The sequence below is a fragment of the Lingula anatina genome, chromosome 1, assembly GCF_051362555.1.
Source record: "Lingula anatina isolate TDL-2025a chromosome 1, LinAna3.0, whole genome shotgun sequence".
Lineage (NCBI taxonomy): Eukaryota > Metazoa > Brachiopoda > Lingulata > Lingulida > Lingulidae > Lingula > Lingula anatina.
In genome coordinates this window covers 5,602,340-5,625,247 of record NC_141767.1, presented here as the reverse complement: position 1 = coordinate 5,625,247, position 22,908 = coordinate 5,602,340, and the positions used below count along the sequence as shown (strand labels likewise).

Genomic DNA, 22,908 nt, shown 5'->3' with positions numbered 1-22,908 from the left:
CCTTTCAAGCATTCCTTTATTTTTATTACAGTAATATACAGACCTAAATACAAGCAGTGATATATTGTCCACTGTTAAAGCTTGCTGTCAAGGCATACAAAACAGTAATATTTACACTACACAGACCTTTGACAATGTATCAGATGTTTATAACTATTTCTGGCACCAAGAATTATATACACTGGGTTGAATTATGGCCATAATTATTTTCCATTGTTGTACCCGTTGTATTCATACTTTAAAAAGTAATTGCAGTTATGAGAAAACTGCAATAGAATACTTGTCCTGATGGCATTATTAGAGAATGTGTAAGATTATATAACTAGGCTTTTAAATGCTAGATGAATTGCATTTTTAATACATAGGCTTACCCTTTGGCTCCATTGTGTTTTCATCTTACCAAGTACAATTGGAAATGTTTTCTAAAAAGTCCAATTTTTTACAACATCCTTAAAATAAAATTCTGTATATACATTGATAAAATTCTTCTTTTGATTCACACTGAAAAATGACTCCATGACTTTTATGTGTCTGAGATTTGCATACAATTACAATGTAAGCAAACACTACCATTTGTTCGTAAACTGCCCATGACATATATAACTTATGACAATTTATAATTCAAATAACTTCCTAGGCCGATAAATTATGAAAAACTTAACGGACAAAACTCAAATAATTGCAGGACAAGGACTTAAAAGGCAATTTTCAGAGAATGTAATATGACAAAACATTTTAAAAGAGTTGTATTTTAGTAAAACATATTTCTAAAGTACATTTACGTGAAATAAACATTTTCACAATCACACCAGCTTGCATGTCCTACATAAATTGTCAAAATTTTTAATACACTTTTTTTTATTTATCAACTTGTTGTCAATGGCTGTATTCCTTCATGAAGGTCTACACAAAAAGACAAATAATTTACCTACAGCATCAGAATAATAGACAATCTTTTTTATACATGGGTAACAACTTAGTAACACCAAACAGTTTCTAAATTTGACAGACATAAATATATATATACAGATACTTTCACTAAAAATATTTTCATATATCCTTGACGATATTGAAATTGGTACAAGTCTTACCATGCATTGCTGTGCCAACTCTATGCAACAATATATTTCTCGATACTGATGTCTGACATTTAAAAAGTTATCAAAATGTATATCTATTTCCAGCTTATTATAATGATACTTAGTTTGAGGACCAACTAAAATATGGAAGAAACCAAGGGTTCAGGAGTGAAGTGACAAGAAGAGGAAGCCAGAGAGGAAATCTATCATTTACATCAACTTATCTGTTTATAGCACCATTTATCACAGGCATGGACATTAAAATTACATAAAATTCAATTCAAAATCTCAATTCTACATGCCTGTGTTGTATATTTTGTGCCAAACTTGTGATGAAACGACCATTCTTGATTCTAAGGCAGTTTTATTCTATGTACTACATAGAGCTTCATTACAGGGCTTCGTAAGGTGATGCATATAGTCTGAAATATAGTTATCAATCCATATATTTGGCAATATGTTTATATAACATAGCTGCTTTAAAAAAAGGCTTATACTATTTATATCATTGTTGACAAACTATGGATATTTAATAAATAATTGAGTGTCAGAATAAATCTTACACTTCTTGTCAATGGGAATACCAAAAAGGATATTTCAACACTATTAATTTACTTTAGTGAACAAATAGATCTTGGTTGTAATTAATCCAATAAATAGTGAATGTTTCTGATAGGTGTCAGGCATGGTCCACAGTCCTTTTCTACCAATAAATATGTACAGTTTCTGGACATTTGGTTTGTCCGTGTTCACCATCAAAGGTTACACTGTTGTCATCTTACAGCTATTTCACTAAGAATGACAATTTCAAGCTGATTGTGGGTTAAAGAAAATGTAATTGCAAACAACATTTGCTTATTCTTCAAATTTATCCATCAAAGCAATTCTAAACATGGTAATTAAAGCCACCTTTTTTATTCCTTATGCAATTTGTACAAAAGAAAATAGGGGGCGTGAAAATTCAAAATGGTTTTGAGAGAAATTAACATTATCAGCTATATCTTAAGTATTCATATTATAGAACTGGGATGTACTGTATCATTTATTGACTTTACACTTCACATTGAAATTCCACATTGACAAAGGATACCACTCTGAGGCCTCTCTCTGCTGGATCAACTATCATAAGTCCCTTGGGAAGATAGACATTCTTGTTCTGTTCTTCAATGTATCTAGCTGCTTTCTTTATACACTGCAAACAGAAAGCATATTTTTCATCAGTGACAGAAAACATTTGGCAATGTTTCTTCTCTACAAATCATTAAACAGACTTTCGATTTAACTCCTTACACATCATAATTAAGTGGCAAACATTGCTACTCAAAGCATACACAAAAACTATGTTACATTTTAACTTTTTAAACCAGTTATTACCTCAAAACAATTCTCATTAATTAAGGTATACAAGCTAAGATTTTGTCTATCATACCTTGGTATAATGGGGTTCAATGCACAAGTAAAGAAAGTAAGCCGAGAGACATGCAAAACAACTTTCACAGTACGTCCTGCTGCCTAATGATTCAGCTTCTGAATAGATTTCATTAATGTGGTTGACAGTTGCTGTAAATTGGGCAGAATCAATCTAAAAGAAAAAATGCATGACTTTTTAGAATGTTTACTATCTGTATACACACACGACTCGAAGATCACTTGCTGTACTACAAAAGTAAATAATTACAATAAAATGAATAATGCAACAAACCTTATTTGTATCAAATTGTTGTAAGAAAGTTTGTTTTTTCTATTTAAATTGTTTACCAACCCATCTTACCCTGTCTTGTAATTCCTGGGGAAATTTGTTCTGAAACCGGACAGGTGTCCCATCTGAGAAGTCTCTGTGTAAAAATATCTTTGCACTGTGATGTGTCGGGATTCGGTTTAAATCATCCATTGTGTGGTTGTGATTCTAAACAGAAGTATTTCAAAGTTATGACTATGTGGTTGCAATTCTAAACAGAAATATTTTAAAGTTGTGACTATGTAATATTGTGTGGTTGCAATTCTAAACTGAAATATTTCCCAGTTTTGCCTATGTAATATTGACTATTCTTGCTATGCCTATGATAATTTTTCTGATATCTAAGACAATTACAAAAACTTTCACAAAGTCCACAGGGCTCTCATAAATCTCTTCAGGAAAGTCAAGAGACCCTCAGACGTTTATGTAGGAAACACAAACAAATAGGGGTCAGTCCTGTGCCATCCAAATTACATGAAAACTTTATAGTGAAATTATTTGAAATCATGACACATGGAAAATTTCCTTTTAATTTAAAAACCTGCCAAAGACAATCTCACTATCAGATCTTACATCTCATTATATGGCCTACAAAAGCATACTGTAAGAAAGTAGTTCATGAGCACTTATATCACATTTCCGCTTCATAGTAACTTCAATACAATGTCTTCTGATTCTAAGAAAAGTAAATTGCATTGCTTTTTCCAGAAACAGTCATACGTACAGTAGAAAGAGTGACTGGCAAGTGACTAAACTCCTTAAACCTTGATCTATAGACAATTAATATAATTTACAAATAGATCTATTTCAGGCTTAGGAGTTCTTGCAATGAGTTATTCCTACTGAAGGTGTTGTGATTGGCTTACAAACATTTTACAAAAAATTTGTTTACCTGCTTCGAAGACATGTTTCCTCTCAGCATCCGGGTAATTCGTGGGCCGATATTTATTTCGATTGGGCAATCCAGATCATGTGTCTCTTTCTCGCGAGACAACAAAATGGCGACCGCTAGGGCATTTGCACGTTTCATAGGTAAAATGCATTCTTTTAAGCGAGTTTACTTGTTATGCTTTTCAATGGCAATTTAAAATTTCTCAATGAGATTATTGTCCTTTGTACGCTTAGTGTTGAAAATTGCAAAATGCCTGTTTATACTATGTCATCGCACTGCAAATATTGCTACCTAGCTGGAGGCTTGGACTGAGTAAAGGGCTGGCTATTCCACTCTCCTGTACTTTGATTTCTGCCTGCGTTCTGACTTTGAACGGTTCACATTCTAACGTCATGTTCAATAAAATTTATTTAAGATCGGTGCAAAACATTTGCAACGTACCTCTTATGGTATTGAAGGGTATTTTGCGTAGACTGACGTTTTCACCTAGGATAGCGTTCAGTCACCTTGAGTTGGCATTGACGCCAATGAAAAGGAATGAGGTGCAGGAAAGGCTTCAGAAAGTAATATTAAAATCAACATTGTACTTGTGAGAGTGTTTATGTACAGGGAATTTAATTGATACCTTGCTATTCACAGACATTACCTAAATATTTTACCTACCTATAGATACCTACATGTACACTGTATGCAGGTACTGGACGCAGGTTCCTATGGAGCCTCTATATCCAGATTTTCTTCAACTGTGTCCATATCCTTAAGGTCATGGCATGTGGGTTGTATGTAATGTATTGGTAACTCTAATGTATTGGTTGCTCATCTAGTAATCTTCAAATGCCTTCAAGATAAGGGCTGTGGCAACTTCTTCAGACAGTGAGTTCCAGGGCTTGGTCACTCAAAGGCCAATGTAGTTTAACCAGTAATGGCTATAATTAATTTGATTTGTTTCATCTTTTAGTCCAGAGAACTGGCACTCGGAACTGTTACTCATCAACAAGGAAAAATATGTGTATCAATAAAGACACCAAAGTGATTTGTCAAGGATTCACCGGAAAACAGGTAGAACCTTCATCATGTCTCTGAGATATTTTACTAGTAAAATTTAATACATTTTAGATGTTTTATTTATTGAACATCTGAGCTACAAATATTTTAGTTTAACTTGACTTGGTGATAAGTTCTTACCACCTGCCTTTGAAGTTGCATTATTGGTACTGTGATCCTTTTTGGTGCAACATTATATGTAAATGTATGTAGAGAATGAAAAAATAATTTAAGAGTAAGTTTTGTAAGCATGATAAAGAAAGATACAAGTATATATACATGCGTAGAATATAAAACTATCAGTGCATCAAAATATTTGCTATCTCTTCCAGGGCACATTTCACTGCAAGCAAGCTTTGGACTATGGAACACAAATTGTTGGAGGAACTACACCAGGAAAAGGGGGCACCCAGCACCCATCTTTAGGATTGCCAGTATTCAACACAGTGGTTGAGGTAAAATGCTTGGACTCACACTATAAGAAATTTGACAAAAAAGGGCTTATTTTCAAATTTGAACTGGCATTGAAGAAAAACTATGATAGCAGAAGTTCTCAAATTGTGATATCATGTAAATATTTCAGTTTACTGTTGCTTAGATTTTGAGATAGAATGCTTCAAATTTGGCAAAAACCAGGCTAAGCCTTCAGAATCTCAATGAAAACTGTAAGTGCATTGTGATGTCATTCAGTTGTATGCCAATGTTAAGAAAGGGCTCTAAAAAACTTTTAGTTTAAAGCTTTTTTGTTATTTATTTTAGGCCAAAAATGCTACAGGTGCCACAGCCAGTGTTATTTATGTCCCTCCACCTTTTGCTGCAAAGGCTATCATTGAAGCCATGGAAGCAGAAATGCCATTAATTGTCTGTATCACAGAGGGCATCCCTCAGAAGGATATGGTGGAAGTACGGCATCATTTAATTCGACAGGATAAGAGCAGGCTAATAGGGCCTAATTGCCCAGGCATCATTAAGGTACGAAGGTGTCTGAGTAAAAGTCCAGCAGTGTAAATCAGGTGAACTTTCCATAACACATGAATTCAACACTTTATTTCACTTATTCACAATATATATATTGTCTGAATGTTTGTCTGTCAAATTCAAAAAGTATATTTATGTTTTTGACATGTTGAAGGATTAAGGGGAAAACCTTCACTAAAATATAACTTTTTTATAGCCAGGTGAATGTAAAATTGGAATTATGCCTGGTCATATACATAAGCCAGGAAAAATAGGTAAGGTTTGAAGGTAGACATGCTTTTGATCTGCATCAATTGTAAAGATTTCTTCTTTTGTAAGTTTATTTTTGTCATTTAATTATAAAATTACATATCTTTACGCATCACATATACCAACTTAAACAAATTATTTATTTATTTATTTGAAGTATAGCATCTGCCTTTTACATTTTGATTTTATATTGAATTGTTCTTCTTCCTTGTAGGAATTGTATCTCGTTCTGGTACACTGACTTATGAGGCAGTACATCAGACAACCATGGCAGGCATGGGTCAATCTCTGTGCATAGGAATAGGTGGTGATCCTTTCAATGGAACCAACTTTATTGACTGCCTTGAAATATTTTTGAAGGATCCAGAAACAGAAGGTATTTTCATACACTGTGCAGTTTCCTTTTTATGCCTTGATGCAACTTTGATTATTTCAAAACAGGATTCAGTTCTACGGTTCAGAAATGTACTGGTCTATTTTGTTGAGTGATATGCAACTTTATAAAAGATGAAAGTCAAAGGCTTGTCATATTGATTTTTTTTCAGGAATTATTCTTATTGGAGAGATTGGTGGTGATGCAGAGGAAAAGGCAGCCAGCTATTTGATGGAACACAATCTTGTAAGTAGGGTCATTCTTTTTTTTCCAGTAATATTCTCTAACATTCTTGTGTAAAATGTTCAGCTGTTTCAAAATATGACCCTAAAGTTCAAATAACCATCTTTTAAATAATATTGTAAACTGCTTGTGGAAATCCGAAATGCAGTTTTTTTTTTCCTGCTCAGGTGAAATTCTTTGTATTTTATTAACGAAAGAAAGCAGCTGTAGTACATCTTTAAATTTTATGCACTGCAATGGATTGTTACAGGGTCCTCATAGCAAGCCGGTAGTTTCTTTCATCGCTGGGTTAACAGCACCCCCAGGCAGGAGGATGGGTCATGCTGGTGCAATCATCTCTGGAGGAAAAGGTGGTGCGCAGGAAAAAATTGCTGCTTTAAATAATGCTGGTGTCGAAGTGACAAAGTCCCCAGCGCAAATGGGCTCCACATTGAGAAAGGTAAGCTTTTGGTTGCATAGATTGAACTGGGGAGAAGAACACTTGAGGCCAAATTTTTGTCCCCAAGATTTTTACACTAATTTTTGATGTGCATATCTTTGGGCTTATCGTGCCAAGGGTCTTATACAGTTACACCATATTTGCTACAATTCAGCAAATTAGAAGGGATTTTCTGGGGTTGCATATATACTCAATTTTTTCCTTTTTAACCACAAAGAAGGTGAAACGGCTTCAAAGTGTCAAAATCCTTGATTTCAATCTTAGTGATTGAATTATAGAAGATTTCCATATTTCAGTAGTAAGTATAATTCCCTTATAGTTGTAACTTTACAGTGTCATATTTTTATTTTCAGGCAATGGAAGCTGCTGGGAAGATGTAAAGATGGTCTTTCATCCACTGATAAAAGTACAAGCATATGAAAGCTGAACGTCTTGTTCTCTGGTATTACAAGTAGCTGCTATTAAATAAAATTATATACTTCACAGTTCTGCACAATACATGTACATGAGATACTGCCACTTTATTTACTTATGAGAGAATTATTATTCTGTATAGTATTCTTTCAGTGATATGCATATTGTATATTGTTTTGAATCGAGATCCCATTGCAGAATTTGATTTCATATTGCCCCTTTTAATTGCTTGAAAATGTAATTTATGCTCAGTGGTTTGTTATGAAAAAAATGAGCATTGTGCATAACCTTTGCTTAAAAATAACTCAGAAACAAATATTTTTAAAATTTATCAGCAGTGCATGTATGCATCGTTTCATTGAAATACCTTATATGAATTATTTATACATATATTATTTTGTGTGAAAATTGGATTTTTTTGAACAGTAGTCCTAGCAGTTCAGTGGACAGCTCTTTTATATAAATATTTAAGGCAACATTTGTTGCTATAGACTATAATAAAAGCATTGGTGTTAAGCATCATTGCTGTGGGGATAAAACGTTTTGTAAAAAGCAAAAAGCACCATCTAATTTCGTTTTTGATATTAGTCTTTGGTTTTTGCTGTTACATCATAAATATCCTGAGACTTTTTCCTAAAGAGATGAAGCCAGGTCCTTGGCTTTGATGGGTTTTGGACTTTACAATGCAGGGATAATAAAATTTTGGGTAGGAAATGCCGTCTTGTTTTTGATATCAGTTTTGGTTCTTGCTGTTATATTTAAGTATCTTGAGACCATTTTCTAAAAAGAAGAATAAAAGCAGTGAGTCTTCAACTAACAACTGACTTGCGTCTCATGGACAACTCTTTATGTACCCACAACATTTTCCCTGCGTGTCCTTGCTTCCCCTGCATTGTTATGCCCCCAAGCAAAATTATGATATTACCCAGGTCTATACACCCTCTCAACATTACTTCCTGGACCCATTACTCCTCCCTTGAATGACAAATTGAAAAATTGGTTACCTTTAGGTCCCTGTACTTAGGTTTTGAAATGAAGAATTGTGTTATATCTTGTTACCAGTGGGGAGTAATGAAGCAGGGTTGTAATGGTGCAGGGACGTAATGGGATGTAATCTTTGTCTCTACAACGGCGTATGGCAAGTATTTCGGTAATTTTTACATCATACACACCATCATAATGTGTCGATCACATTAAGTCATAATTTTGTTCAAAACAAAGATTACATAATAATATTTGAGGGATAAAAACGTTACTATGGATTTTACATATATCAAAACCAACCTCACCAGCAGGCCCTCTGTATATAACCCTACTACTACTAGTACTGAAGGAAGGCTGGAAATGAGATCTCAAAAGGGTGAAATTTTGACACCTATACCTCTAAACATACAGTTCTTATCTTCCCTCAAAGTTGTTTAAGTTAACACACTATGAAAAAAAAATGCAAGAAACCAACACGGAAATGCCCAAGAGACCAAGGCCTATTACAGCCAGCTTGGTGTCATTGAAAATGTGATTGGGCAATCTCATGTGTGAGGGCATCCCTTCCTTTACTTTTAAAAAACTGCGTATTCCTAGAAAAGTAGCAAGACCACTATATGTTTTGCAAACTAGTTCCCATCCTGACACACAGAGTTTTTTTTTTTTTTTTTTTGAAAATACTCCATGAAACTTATTTTGACATTCATAACTTTTCAAATTGTCTTTTCATAAATTTAAATTTGAGTGGTCAGATTGATCTTGTCTTCCCGCTTAGTCGCCTTTTCTTTAACAGAAATATATAACGTTATAAACTCCTTTTTAGTTTCTAAGGAGTCTTGTCTTGGATGAACCAGTAATGTTTTACTTTGAAATATCCCTAGGTATTTTCAGAGATATCTTTCGAATATTTCTCAGAATCAGGATTTTCATTTTAATACACTCCAAAACATTTTCATCTTAAAGGTGACTTTTTATTGCCAGCTGATACATGACCACAGTTTCTATCTAGAATTTTCCATTCGCCGGTGAGATATTTCCTTTTCACTGACATGCGCAGTACCCCGGCATAGGTTATATATCCACACGTGCGAGTACGCACCGCAGGGAGATATCTTAGTTTAAGAAAAGTAGTAATAATCTCACCATGTTGACTGCATCTCGAATAACAGTACAAAGTTTGAAAAATGGAGTTAACCAGATACCTTCCAGAACGCTAACAAACATCAATAAGGTAGGGTTGAATGTTGAGTTTTTATTTCATCACTCCATTATCATTTGTCCCAGAAAAATGGCATTCGCCATTTGAATGCGCACATGGTCTCTGATTACACTAAGGATTTTTCAAGATTTGAAAATAAGTAAAATAAATTCATTAGCTTATCTTATGAAACTTTTTTTGTCGGAATTTATTTGAAATTGATAGACCTTTGCAATTTCAAAAACGTGTTAAGTGCTTATGTTTGAAGGTCAGAGACAGTAAAGAAGTCAACCCAGGTTAAATTTTGGTCATTTCATTAGTTTTGTTATATCATCTTGTTTTTTTTTTTTTGTCCTTGATAATGGAAATTTTAACTGGTAGTGTTAGTATTGACATAACTCGCATGTTATTTTATTTTTTGTAATTTATGTAATCATGATTTATGCAACACCTTTTGAAAATAGGATCAGTTTAATCGTAGATTTTTGATCAATTTTAACAAATTAATAGTAACCTGATATACAGTTCTGATGTATGTATGTATTTTTTTCATTATTTTATTTAATTATCCATATGTGAACATTTGATACATTGAATTTGTGGCTTTTAATCAGACCACATCATTTGTCTTGTTAACAGACAGATATTCCATCTCCAAGATGTAACCAATCGTTTTCCAAACCTCTAAATTTTGATTTTTCCTTTTAAATAGCATATACCTGCAGCTTGCAGCAGAAATAGAAATGACCCAGTGCAGAAAAGATACATGTAAGTGTCAGTATAATTGCATCATCTGCATACGGTGTTCCAAGTTGTTTTAATAAGATGTAATCTTGATTAGTTTTAAAATATTTAATTTTTAAAGTTCCTGATTACTCATTGATGCTCATAATAATGACATGATAACAAATGCTATTCAAAATAGTTAATTTTAAAAAATTGGAAACCTCCTTTTTAATGAATGTAGGAGTTGACATTTGGCATTCAAGGAAAGATAATCCATTGTTTTCTGCAGTATGTCCCTGTATTGATTTTCCCTTCATTCTTTTGATACCACTTCAAGTTGATGTGGAAGCAATTTGAGATTTATCTGTTCTTCATTTCCTTTTTAATGGTATAAGGACATTTTTTTGCATATAAGTGAATGTTTAGTTGAAGAAAAAAAATGTATGATATAAGTGAAAGATGATAAGTGTGGAGAACAGTTTTAAAAATTAATGTTCTGCGGCTTGCCAGTCACAAAAGGTCTTATCTTGCTGTGAACTAAATCCTCACTGTGAATAATAATCTTTAAAAGCTTGGCTCAGTATTTCCTTGCTACAGAATTATAAGCTTATGAAAGAAGCTTATATAGGAGGATCAGTTATTTGAATGTTACAAAGCTTTCTGATATGAATTTATATGCCTTAAAGCTGGCCTATGTTTCTTTAAGGCTTACATAGGAAACTACATGATTCTTTTTAGGTCTGACAAGGTCAAAGGTCATGTCATTGGCATTGACTTGGGCACCACCAATTCCTGTGTGTCCATCATGGAAGGCAAGCAGGCTAAGGTGCTGGAGAATTCTGAAGGTGCAAGGACCACCCCATCTGTAGTTGCCTTTACAAAAGAAGGGGAAAGACTTGTTGGCATGCCCGCTAGACGTCAGGCTGTCACCAATGCCCAGAACACTTTTTATGCCACTAAAAGGTTAATTGGTAGAAGATTTGAAGATAAAGAGGTGCAGAAAGACATGTGAGTGGGTTTCTTACAAGTTTTTTAAAATGTTCTTCCCAAAATTCATTTAAATTCTTTGTCTGATACATAAGAAAATATTACAAGACCAATTTTGATAAAGCATACAATGTGTGAGTTAACACAATTGTTATCTCTGAATAGAACATAATGTCCTGAGTAATCATTATCTCATTCACTTGATAAAAACGATAGAAAGGTACAATTATCATTTTAGAGATGCAATGCCCTTCAAAATTGTTCGATCATCAAATGGTGATGCATGGTTAGAGTCCAATGGCAAAATGTACTCTCCAAGCCAGATTGGGGCATTTGTTCTCATAAAGATGAAGGAAACTGCAGGTAAGAAGTAATACTGTCGTTACAGCAGTGTAAAAGGATATCTTGGATATCAACCCAACGGAGCTGAAAGGAAAATTAACATAATTGTGCCTAGTTCAACAGTTTTAAGTTAAACTTAAAGGGGTTTATTCTCAGATAGTGCCGATCTCAGTAGCACCAAACATTTCATTCATTTCATTTTAAAAGGTAGTAGAAAAGAATAATTTTACATCCCTTAAACTTTTTTTCTAGAGAATTACCTGGGTCAGAAGGTGAAAAATGCTGTTGTAACTGTTCCAGCCTATTTCAACGATTCACAGAGACAGGTAATGTTATATATGTGGGCATGATAAACAATCATTACATCGGAGGGAGAAAAGCACTAACTCCCTACAGTACATGTTAATCTCTATGATGATTTGTCCTTGCACCACTCTCAATGTGTTCTGACGCAAGTGTGGACATAAGTGACACTCACCAAATAAAATCTGAGAGTACCATGCAGGCTTCTGCGATATTTCTTTTGAATTTAAACCAATTACATTAAGTGAAAATGACTTAAATTTCAACATAAAACAAAAATAACTTAAATTTCATGCTTTTAACATTTAATGTTGTTTTCTAGGCAACAAAAGATGCAGGACAGATTGCAGGACTTGATGTGCTGAGAGTGATCAATGAACCAACTGCTGCTGCTCTGGCCTATGGCCTTGACAAAACTGATGACAAAATGTGAGTGTATTGCTCTCCTTTTATGTCAAAGAAGAATGTTAAAAACAATTGGATGAAGTACATTTAAAAAATTTATGCATCTGTCATTTCAAGAAATTTTTCTTCTTTATTGTTATCTTCAGTCTGATCTCTGATATTTGTTCATTTTCCATTTTTAAAAATATTAATCCTTCTCTGCATGGGTCAGCTTTTTACATGCTACTTTCCCCAAGATGCTTATAATTGGGCACTGATCAATAAGTTATAACAGAAATAATTATTCAGTATGATCTCCGTGATGATTTGTCCTTGCACCACTCTAAATGTGCTCTTGAAGACAGTAGTGACACTCACCGAATAAGATCTGAGAGTATCAAAATAACTTTACTTTCTTTGCCATGTAACAGTTCGATTTTTTAACAGTAATAATCATGTTGTTCTTATCCCTATTTTACAGCATTGCAGTGTATGATCTTGGTGGCGGGACCTTTGATATCTCCGTGTTGGAGATCCAGAAGGGAGTGTTTGAAGTGAAGTCAACAAATGGAGACACACATTTGGGAGGAGAAGACTTTGACAACACCCTGCTCAAATATTTGGTAGCAGAATTCAAGAAAGAGGTAGGTGTCTGTACTGTGTTGAAGGTTCAAGCACTTAAATTTCTCGCAAAAACTGGAATGGTAAAAAGCATATATATATATATATATAATGTCTGAAATTGCAATTAAATCCTTATGATTGTGTCCAATCCATTTGCAATGAACAAATATTTGCATTATGAACTAATTTTCTTGACAGCAGTTCTGCAGTATGGTTCTGTTGAGATGTCTTGTCTGAACAAGGCTATTAAAACTTATTAGGGAAAGGGCAATGTCACATCACCATTAGGAGACGGGTTAAGGACCTAATTTTTAAAACTTTTCCTTAAACAGCAAGGCATTGATCTGACCAAGGATGTAATGGCCCTACAGAGACTTAGGGAAGCAGCAGAGAAAGCCAAGGTTGAATTGTCCTCGTCATTGCAGGTAAAAGATACCCTTCTATTTGTACATTGTTAATATTGATGGACATGGTTTACCATTCAGGATACACTTTTGTATAAATTGTGATTGCTTTCATGTTAACATTTAGGTTATCATTTCACTGGTAATTGGCTTCAATATAAACAAATTTATGTATATTAAACTACACCTGGTTGTGTTCCAGACTGACATTAACCTGCCTTATCTAACCATGGATGCCAGCGGACCTAAACACATGAACCTGAAGCTGACCCGCTCCAAGCTGGAGCAGTTGGTGGATGACCTGGTCAAGAAGACTGTTGGACCCAGTCAGAAGGCTTTGCAGGACGCGGACTGCAAGAAGAGTGACATTGGTGAAGTGCTGTTGGTTGGAGGAATGACCAGGATGCCCAAGGTGTGTGTTAAAATTATCTTTTTGTGAAATAGTTGTCTGGAATAGAAATTCCAGGATATGCCACATCAGGCCAGGTAGATATTAAAACTCAGAGGTCGTATAACCTAACAGCTATAGTTGGAAACTGGTCTTAACAAAGGCCGACAAGAATTTCAGCAAACTTGTTTGCATTTTTAAAAAGTCTTTAGAGTGGATCCAGTTAAATGAAACCCAAATTTTGCTATTGAAATTTTTCAAAATGCCAGAAATTTTTCATTTCAACCAAAGCCAGTCAAATTCCTGCTTGTTTGATATCATAGCTTGCAGGGCCAATGCTTTGGAACAGGAAATTGTACATAGTTGTATTTGAGTGTCAGTGTTTATGCTAATCCTCAAATTGTCTACAACATTTTGACAGACAGTACTATTCTTTCAACAATTGATTCATAATTTCATCTGTTGGGAGGTAAAGATTTAAATTAATCAATGACAACAAAAGATAAAATTCCAATTGAAGTGCCACAGTGACCATTACACTAAGAAATTTATCTGTGTGTAGGGGGCTGTTAATTAAATGACTTAATTGTATAAATCTGTCTTTTGTTCACAGGTTCAGACAACGGTGCAGGAGCTGTTTGGCCGTGTGCCCAGCAAGTCTGTCAACCCAGATGAAGCTGTAGCCATAGGAGCTGCCATTCAGGTGAGTAAAGCTCAAATTTTGCTTTTGTAAATCTGTGTTTGTGAGGATGGGAAATTCTTGTCTTGTTGGTAGTCTGTTTGGCGAAACTGTAGAAAATTAAATAGAAATGCAAGAGATCCATTCATGTCATCTTGTTCAATGAAGATTTGTCCTTGCACCACTCTCAATGTGCAGAGCAGATGTGGACAGCTGTGACACTCACCGAAACTTTGTCTGAGAACAGTCCTCGAAAAATTAACTTTTGACAATCTGTTTGTCTCATCAAAGGGACTATATATACGTAACATACTTGTTTATCCTATCACCAGGGAGGCGTATTAGCTGGAGACGTGACGGATGTCTTGCTGCTGGACGTCACACCACTGTCACTTGGTATTGAAACTCTTGGAGGCGTGTTCACCAAACTCATTACCAGGAATACTACCATTCCCACCAAGAAATCACAGGTAAAGAATCACATGAAACTGAATATTTGTTGATGGCTGTGCTGTTTACCCTTGGAGGTGTCTCACTTAAAGTTATTACCAGGAATAATACCACTCCTACAAAGAAATCACAACTAAAGAATTACTTGACATTGAATCATGTTGAAGGCTATATGCAGTAACAGAGGAGGAAAATGCCAACAGTGAACTTCATTTCACCTCTGTTTTCAGACGAACGAATAAAGAATAGCATGGTCATTGAATCTGTATTTCATAGTACCAATTCATAACAAATATTTTGTCAGTGTTTTACTTTGTTCTCTGTAGTTTAGGTCCTTGGTATGTTTTTAAGTGTGGTATAGATTGCCTACAAAAGCTTGTGTCTTTTCCCCTCAGGTTTTCTCTACAGCTGCAGATGGCCAGACTCAAGTTGACATCAAAGTTTACCAGGGTGAGCGCGAAATGGCTGCAAACAACAAATTACTAGGACAATTTATGCTGGTAAGATAAAAGGATCTTTGCTAAGACCATTATTCATGGACATCAAAACTGATATTTTAAAAAAAAAGGACATAGCTTAAATCCTTTTCCCACTGACTCTAAGTTAAATTTTGAGGTATCCCTTGATTCAGATGGTGTTGTTGGACCCAACTAAGTGAAATGTGTAAATGTTGTCTGCCCTGGTCTGTGCATAGTGTAAATGCTGATTGATGCCCGTTTTAGGTTGGTATCCCTCCGGCCCCTCGCGGAGTTCCACAGATTGAGGTGACCTTTGACATTGATGCTAATGGCATTGTGAACGTATCAGCTAAAGACAAAGGAACTGGCAGAGAACAACAGAGTAAGTGGTGGATGAGGAAAAGGAGTGGTTTAAGGCTTATAGAAGCCATTTTGAGTAATCTTGTGCTAAGTACCAAATATTTGTGAACATTTAAAAAAGTTGAATAATGACTTTCCAGAATTTGCTGGTGGCATGAAGGATTTGTGACCAGCAAGTGTCTGTTTGTTGGTTTTATGTGTAACGAGTCTTGATTTATTTTCCCAGTTGTAATCCAGTCTTCGGGTGGTCTTAGTAAAGATGAAATTGAGAACATGGTTAAGAATGCTGAGAAATATGCCGAAGAGGATACAAAGAGAAAGGTAGGAGAATGCTACATTAGTTTATAAAGCATTAACTATTAAAACTACAAGAATTGTCAGAAAACTTATTGGGAAGTTCCACCATAGTGTCCAAGCATTTTTTTTTTTGTCAGGCAGTACAAGAAAATTTGTCCCCTCACACTCTTTAAGATCAAACCTAGATGGTTGTGACACACGTTTTGGTATATATTGTTCTCGAAAAACTGCATTAGGATTAAACCATTCGATGTTTTCCTATTTTTAGGAAATCGTGGAAGCCATCAATCACGCAGAGTCCATAGCACATGACACAGAAAGCAAGATGGACGAGTTCAAAGATCAACTACCAACTGAAGAGGTATGAAATTTTTTTGAGTTACATTTTTGTCATATTTAATTCTCGTGCACTATTTGGTGTACAAAATATTTGATTTTTGACACTATTTTTAATGTGCTTCATGTTTACTCCTTAATAAATTTATGGCCTCTTTGTCACGCAATAGTACTGTCTGCCATGATGTGTAAATTTTTCGTCATCTGAGCCATCTCACGCAGGTGAAGGTGAACAGGCTGACCATTGTGTACTGAGCAGACTCCGCAGGATAATCCTTATATTGAGATATAATCAAGAAGAAACTTCCATCTGTTGGGAAGAGTCTAATCTGTACAGATGAAAAATTATGGTCTTAGATCAAGAATGTTATGAAGGTCAGCAATGTATCTTTTAATTGCCATTGTGATCACATAAACGTCCTTGTTCTGAACGTGTAACTAAAACTGTGGTCTTTGGAATTTTAGTACGACAAGCTGAAGGAGGCCATTGCAGATGTGCGCCAGGTCATAGCCAACAAAGATAATGAAACTCCAGAAACCATTCGCCAGAAGTATTCTGATCTACAGCAGAAGTCTTTGAAGGCCTTTGAGGCTGCTTATAATAAGAAGGTAAATGTTTGAATAATTCTTCTATTTTTTAGTTATCAAGTACATTTACTACCATTTGTATGTCTTTTTATGGCACTAGCACGTGATATATGGGACTATAACAATACAAGTTATATAAGTAATACCATGTGAGTAACTGATATTAATATTAATTTATCGTTTGTAAGAAGTAATAGTATTTGTATGAAAGAGCTGTATGTAATAACAGACTTGGTTCTGTCATATTAACTTGACACATTTTCATGGCAGATGAGTGAGAATGCCCAGCAAGACCAGTCCAGTTCAGAATCCTCTCAAGAACAAAGTGAAGATAAGAAAGAGGACAAGAATTAAACCAACACGAGGAGCATTATTCTTAGCAGACCACATATTGACAACGCAAAGGCATTTTAAAAGTTAAACAATGCATAAAACTGATTTATTATTTAATTTTGTGCAGAAACACCAGTTGTAACAGGAAAGAAATAAGTGTTGCCCTGAGCAGTCTGGAGGTGGAAGTAGTATTTATATTTTGTCATAAATTTAACATCAGTGACTCGACACATGGGCCGGAATAGTCTTCTGGCATCTTATTGAATGTGGCATGTTTTTCACAAAGTCTCATAACCTCCTTCCAGACTACATTGGGATGGACTTCGTTATTGTGATTAGTTTAAAGATCACCAGATCAAACCAAATTATATGAATGAAAGCAGTGCATAAGTATATTAATAGTTGTGGGTTCATAGTTTACATATAAATAGTAATCATTGCGAGGACTTTGTAAATAGTTGTCATGTACAGGTAGGTGTTCGTTAAATCACTTAAAGTAATGAAGTTGGTTTGGTTACCTTTAATTTGGGAAAATTGTATATTAATAAAGTAAATATTGGGTGTTGTGATTACCAAGAGAAAAGAGGTAACAATTTGTTGCACATACATAATTTGAATGGAAGCCACTTTGCTCCAGTGTTCCAATATCTTTCTTAAGTTCTGGTCAATGCAAGTCATCTTTGTTACCAGTATAACAATATTTAAGAAACCGGAATGTACATGAATAGACTTAAATCTTGCATTTAGCTCCTTTGGCTGTTACTTGCACTTGGATTTTTTTCATGCAAGCAATTCAAATACATCTTTATTTATCAAATTTTGTTGTCTTCGCACTGAAAACATTGAGTACAAAAACTCACGAGTAAAAGTATAAACTTAGAGACGATTTCAAAAAGTTGAAAAGTGATCAAAGCACTTCAATGCGGACAGCGACGTCACTTACTAAGCTATCCCCCTTCTATTGGCATGGCGGAACCCGTGATTTGTGCGGCATAGGGAGAACAAATGAAAGCCACGTACTCTGCAATCTAAAACATGAAACCATAAGAATCCATAAGAAAGCCTGTTCTCATATTTCACAGTTTAGCAATAAAATATTATGCTTAATTTTAGCTGAGGTAAAGAAAAGCCAATATATCCATGCAACAAGAGCCTCAAGTCAAAATAAATGTACATGAATATTCAAAGCTTTCCCCAGATTGGAAAAGTGATCAAAGCACTTCAAGGCGGACAGGGGCGTCAGTTGCTAAGCCAGCCCCCGTCTATTGGCATGGTGGAACCCGTGATTTGTGCGGCATAGGGAGAACAAATGAAGGCCACGTACTCTGCAATCTAAAAAACAAAAAAGAAAAACATCGGGATCCACGTGAAAGCGAAATGTTAAACTGGTATTTCACACTAGCTTTCAATTGTTGTGTTTATTTTTACTCTGAGTAAAGATAAGCCAGTATTTCAATGCAAGAAACGCATAGTCCAAATGAATGCACATAAATGTTTTTCTCAGGTAACATGTATCAAACTTTTCAGCCAGTTGTTGGCTAACAAAAAGACCATGAGACTTACGTGCCCTGGTTCTATAGGCGTTTTCGTCGGTTGTCGCTTTAATACAAAATCGACCTGTTGAAATAAAGGTGAATTGTTTTTAGAAAAAGGAAGGCGGGAGATACTTAACTAACTGATCACTTCCAAAGACCTCATTTCTGAAGTGAAGGTCAAATGTTTATTCCACAATATTCCTTTTCACCCAGAAGCTTTGACTGTACATGTTAATTTCAAATAATTAATACCATGGGTGTCCTGATTGTATCTAGGTAATATCATTACATACGCTGTATACGGGTTTTAAATGAAAAGCGTTATATAATTTGTACGGCCATATGAGAAACTGAAGTGATACAATGCTTGTAAAATTCTATAATCTACCCCCTTTGCGTCGTGTTAATATTTTAAACCATCCTTAATGACACTTACTTTGGCCTGCTCATAAGAAATCCCGTTGTCCTTTGCAAGCTGTGTTAACTGCTTTTGTGTCACTAGAATAAATGGAATGCTGTAAATATCGTTTAACATCCGCTACAAATTTTAAGTATAACGGGGTACGAGCACTATAACGGGGTTCAGCCGGGTCCCCCAAAATGTTGAGACTGAACTGTATAAACTGCAACAGTTATCAATGTAATTTCGACATTAAAACTCGTTCCCCTGTGATAGATTCCAGCATCTCAAAAACAATTTCACTAGCTTAGTGCCGCTGGTTCTTCTTGTATGGTGTATTTGCTGTTCGAAAAGTATTTAGTGCTACATTAAATCACTTTCTTTCATCAAACAGACAGAAAAGAACGATCTTCACACTTTAACTATTCTTATCATTTACGGACGTTTTTTTTATCATCTGGTGTTTCTTACAGGCTGTTTCGACAAAGGCTGGACATATAGTGTTACATGTGATGCCGTATTCAACTACCTCCAGCGCAATACCCTGAAGTAAAAATAAACCACCTTTAAAACTGCAAAGATTCAATTTATTAAGAAGCTTGCGTAAAGATTTTTAAAGGGGTTTGTTAGCAGGTAGACGCCCGTTAACAGCCATTTGGTCTGAAAATCACTCAATCACCAGCGCATCATCACGAAGTCTGAAAAATAAGAGACGAGCGGGAGTGGGCCTAGAGCAGAAGGAGTGCCTATTTCACGAAAATGTACTGAACACGTTGTAATAAAACACTCTGAATGCAAGACACATGATAATGACATAAATCTTTAAAGGCTGATCACAAGGCAAAATATTTGTATAATTCATCCATAAGGAGTAATATATCCATCTACACTAGATTATCAAGAGCAGTCCCTTTCGGTGTGACTTAACTACATGTACTGGCCATACTGCAATAAATGCATACATAAAGTTAAGACGACGGAAGAAACCGAAGCAGTGTTTTTATTGTAATTTTCAGTTTTAAACAGATCTCACCTTTGCCAATCCCACAACGCCATGTTTAACTGCGCTGTACACTGCTTTCCCTGCTGTTGATATCATACCGTACACAGAAGAAGTGATGATGATGCGTCCCCAGCCTTGCGTGAAAAAATGAAAACCATGACCAAAAAATAATCCTAAAACACTTCTCACTGCATTGCATAACGAATAAAGACAGAAAAAGACTGGTACTAAATAATGTATTACAATTTTTACCTTTTTCACATTTCTTTCTCCAATTGCCATTTTCGTGGTATATTAAACCGGTTGTCCCTGATCACAACTCAGCATCGGCTTACCCTTTTTCTTCATGAGTGGTATAAACCTTTTGCAGAGGTGAAAAGGAGCTGACAGCATGACTGCCACCATGTCGTCCCATTTCTCCTCAGGGTATTCCTCAACAAGGCAGACGTGGTTGTATCCTAAAACGTAACAAAGACAGTGCACGTGGTCAACACAAATGAAGAAATAAATACATGTACATGCATATTGCTATTAAGATAATAACAGAAACACATAGGAGAAAGCATCGAAATTCATTTCACGCCACATTAATCTAAAACAGTTTACAAACAATGTCATAACTATTGACAACAATAGAGAAAATCACACGACTAATTCGACATGTACAACTTAAATAATAAATGTCATTTCGTTTCCAAAGCCACCGTGCAGAGTGTCAGCCATTTCAGCTGTCTTTGTACCTAACCTGCATTATTAATTAAAACGTCCACGCCCTCTGGATATAACTTGATGACACTGGTGAAGAGCTCGTTGATGTCTGCAACATTACTGAGGTCTGCCGCAATGTAATCAACTCGACAATTATATTTGCTGAAATAACAGATTTTAAATAAAGATTAACCAAAAATAGTCTTGAAACTGAAGTAGGCCTACATCTGAGACTCTTTCCATAATCTAATCCGACAAATTACAAAAAAGTTGTGAAATTATCATGCCACGTTATATAAGGATAAATACACGTATCTCCAAATGCATGGTGACGATCATATACTCCCCTACCAAAGAAAGTGTCACCACTACTGCAATGAGTAAAAGGATACAGAAAAAAGCCATATACTAATATTTTTTATTCAACTTCTAGAACGATTTTTGACAAAAATTAACGTTTTGTACCACCAACGATTAAAATGACCACAGTAAAAATATCAAAGTCACATCTTAGTGCTTTGCACAGCACTTGACACGGGCAAGATGTCAGGAAGATTCTAAATGTTTGCGGGGTGACGACGTTCCACATACGACACAAAGTCAGTATAAGAACATTTCTGTCTGTAGGGTTAACCCTCAGCAATCCTCTCCTGAATATTTCTGACACATTTTCAATGATGCTCTGGTCTAAGGATTGCGCTGGCCATTAGAAGGGGGGCTGGATCTGGTTCGCATATACCAGGTCTTCTTTTCCATTGGCTGTTTGTGGAGTAACATAATCATGGTGACACACAACTGGGTGGGCACGGTCCCCAATATTTTCTCGATAGAACAGAATGTCCTAAGTTCCTTTCCTGGAGTAACGAAACTGAGAGTCCTTGTAACTGAAAGTCCGCCCTCCTTATAGTTACAATGGTTAGGGTTAGCCTGACCTAATTAAGTGGGTCAAAATCTAGGGTTCGACTTTCCTGTACAAATGAATGGGAAGCGTACTATCAATCATGGGGAACTCTCTGTCACGTTACACCGGGCTTGGATGTTATGCTCTGTTTTAACGTTCCTGCTGACCGCTACCTGCTTGCAAATGCCATGGTAGACAAAACGTCCACATACCATGACTGATGTGTGGTTGTCAACTAGAAACAGACAAGCAGACAGCTTCCCACCAGCTGTTATCCAAACCCTTGGGTGTCAATCACTTCTGTCAACCCTGAATCTCATTTGAAACAGTACCATTCACCAGTTTTTGGGTGATGCCTATGCCAGAGTTCTGGTATATCAACTGACTCGGCGTAGACGGTTCCTGGTGGTGATCATTGTTCTCCAAACGGAAACCCTGCTTACATAGTGGTAAGATCAGAAACGAAGATTGCCTATATATTTTGGTCTGATGTTGCAGTTTCTTTATGCCATGGAACGTTCGCTACGCGCAAGGCGTGTCAGCATTCCCTCTTCTCTGGATGTGGTAAGCGAGTGGTCTCCGTAAGTCAGCCTGAACCAGAACCAGGAAATCCTAGCTATGTTCCTGTTTGGTTATGACGTTGTCTAACCCTCTGAAAATTTTTATGAAACAACCCAACCTTCTTGCAAACCTGCGGACCGAAACTCCCTCCTGTGTCCACTGTACGGACAACATAAAATATAAGAGATAATGGGACTTTTGATGGTCATGCTGGGACAGTCCACTACCTCTCGCTTCTCTTATTTGCTCGATATTTGGTTGTGTGAACATTGTGTAATAATATAATTAAATCTATGGGTAGCACTGTGCTAGTAATATGCATAAATGCTTTAGTAGAGGAGACAGTTTTTTGGTAGGGGATTTTACTTTGATATGATGAGCCAGTGCTCACTCGTTGCCCTTTATCCGGAGACGTACCCAAATCCCAAAGGCCATCACTGTTTAGAAAGCATGTAGGCCTTTTTGCAGCATTACATTTGTTTTACCCAGGGAAGACCTCAGTTAAACTGG

At 35.7% G+C, this 22,908-nt stretch overlaps 3 protein-coding genes across 3 annotated transcripts; 2 read left to right on the top strand and 1 right to left on the bottom strand.

Annotated features, from left to right (window-relative positions):
• Positions 1–2: 2 nt before the first annotated feature.
• Positions 3–3,767, bottom strand: LOC106176549 (golgin subfamily A member 7). The gene is made up of 6 exons (XM_013558983.2): positions 3,710–3,767; positions 3,391–3,493; positions 2,851–2,985; positions 2,509–2,661; positions 2,170–2,271; positions 3–1,891 (listed from the first exon to the last, which is right to left on the bottom strand). The coding sequence occupies exons 3-6, from the start codon at positions 2,968–2,970 to the stop codon at positions 1,853–1,855; spliced, it is 414 nt and encodes a 137-aa protein (XP_013414437.1). The 5' UTR covers positions 2,971–2,985; positions 3,391–3,493; positions 3,710–3,767; the 3' UTR covers positions 3–1,852.
• Positions 3,723–8,163, top strand: LOC106176545 (succinate--CoA ligase [ADP/GDP-forming] subunit alpha, mitochondrial). Its single transcript, XM_013558978.2, has 9 exons — positions 3,723–3,849; positions 4,668–4,768; positions 5,086–5,208; positions 5,513–5,725; positions 5,928–5,985; positions 6,195–6,356; positions 6,526–6,599; positions 6,847–7,035; positions 7,389–8,163. Exons 1-9 carry the CDS (start codon positions 3,723–3,725, stop codon positions 7,413–7,415), a joined length of 1,074 nt encoding a protein of 357 aa, XP_013414432.2. The 3' UTR covers positions 7,416–8,163.
• Positions 8,164–9,472: 1,309 nt separating this feature from the next.
• On the top strand, positions 9,473–18,107 carry LOC106176543 (stress-70 protein, mitochondrial). Its single transcript, XM_013558975.2, has 17 exons — positions 9,473–9,664; positions 10,344–10,399; positions 11,096–11,365; positions 11,583–11,707; positions 11,939–12,012; positions 12,312–12,418; positions 12,855–13,017; positions 13,330–13,422; positions 13,604–13,813; positions 14,403–14,492; positions 14,801–14,938; positions 15,314–15,418; positions 15,641–15,758; positions 15,963–16,057; positions 16,302–16,394; positions 16,835–16,978; positions 17,228–18,107. The coding sequence occupies exons 1-17, from the start codon at positions 9,578–9,580 to the stop codon at positions 17,309–17,311; spliced, it is 2,052 nt and encodes a 683-aa protein (XP_013414429.1). The 5' UTR covers positions 9,473–9,577; the 3' UTR covers positions 17,312–18,107.
• Positions 18,108–22,908: the final 4,801 nt, after the last annotated feature.

Bases quoted from the DNA above. Each gene is read 5' to 3' on its own strand.
- LOC106176549 (XM_013558983.2), bottom strand. From the start codon at position 2,970: ATGGATGATTTAAACCGAATCCCGACACATCACAGTGCAAAGATATTT. The intron at 2,662-2,850 runs GTAAGATGGGTT...TTTTTCTTTTAG, and splicing joins CCCAGGAATTACAAGACAGG to ATTGATTCTGCCCAATTTAC. The intron at 2,272-2,508 runs GTATGATAGACA...TTCTGTTTGCAG, and splicing joins TTGAACCCCATTATACCAAG to TGTATAAAGAAAGCAGCTAG.
- LOC106176545 (XM_013558978.2), top strand. From the start codon at position 3,723: ATGTTTCCTCTCAGCATCCGGGTAATTCGTGGGCCGATATTTATTTCG. The intron at 5,726-5,927 runs GTACGAAGGTGT...ACTTTTTTATAG, and splicing joins ATTGCCCAGGCATCATTAAG to CCAGGTGAATGTAAAATTGG. The intron at 6,357-6,525 runs GTATTTTCATAC...ATTTTTTTTCAG, and splicing joins GAAGGATCCAGAAACAGAAG to GAATTATTCTTATTGGAGAG.
- LOC106176543 (XM_013558975.2), top strand. From the start codon at position 9,578: ATGTTGACTGCATCTCGAATAACAGTACAAAGTTTGAAAAATGGAGTT. The intron at 13,423-13,603 runs GTAAAAGATACC...GTTGTGTTCCAG, and splicing joins AATTGTCCTCGTCATTGCAG to ACTGACATTAACCTGCCTTA. The intron at 16,395-16,834 runs GTATGAAATTTT...TTGGAATTTTAG, and splicing joins ATCAACTACCAACTGAAGAG to TACGACAAGCTGAAGGAGGC.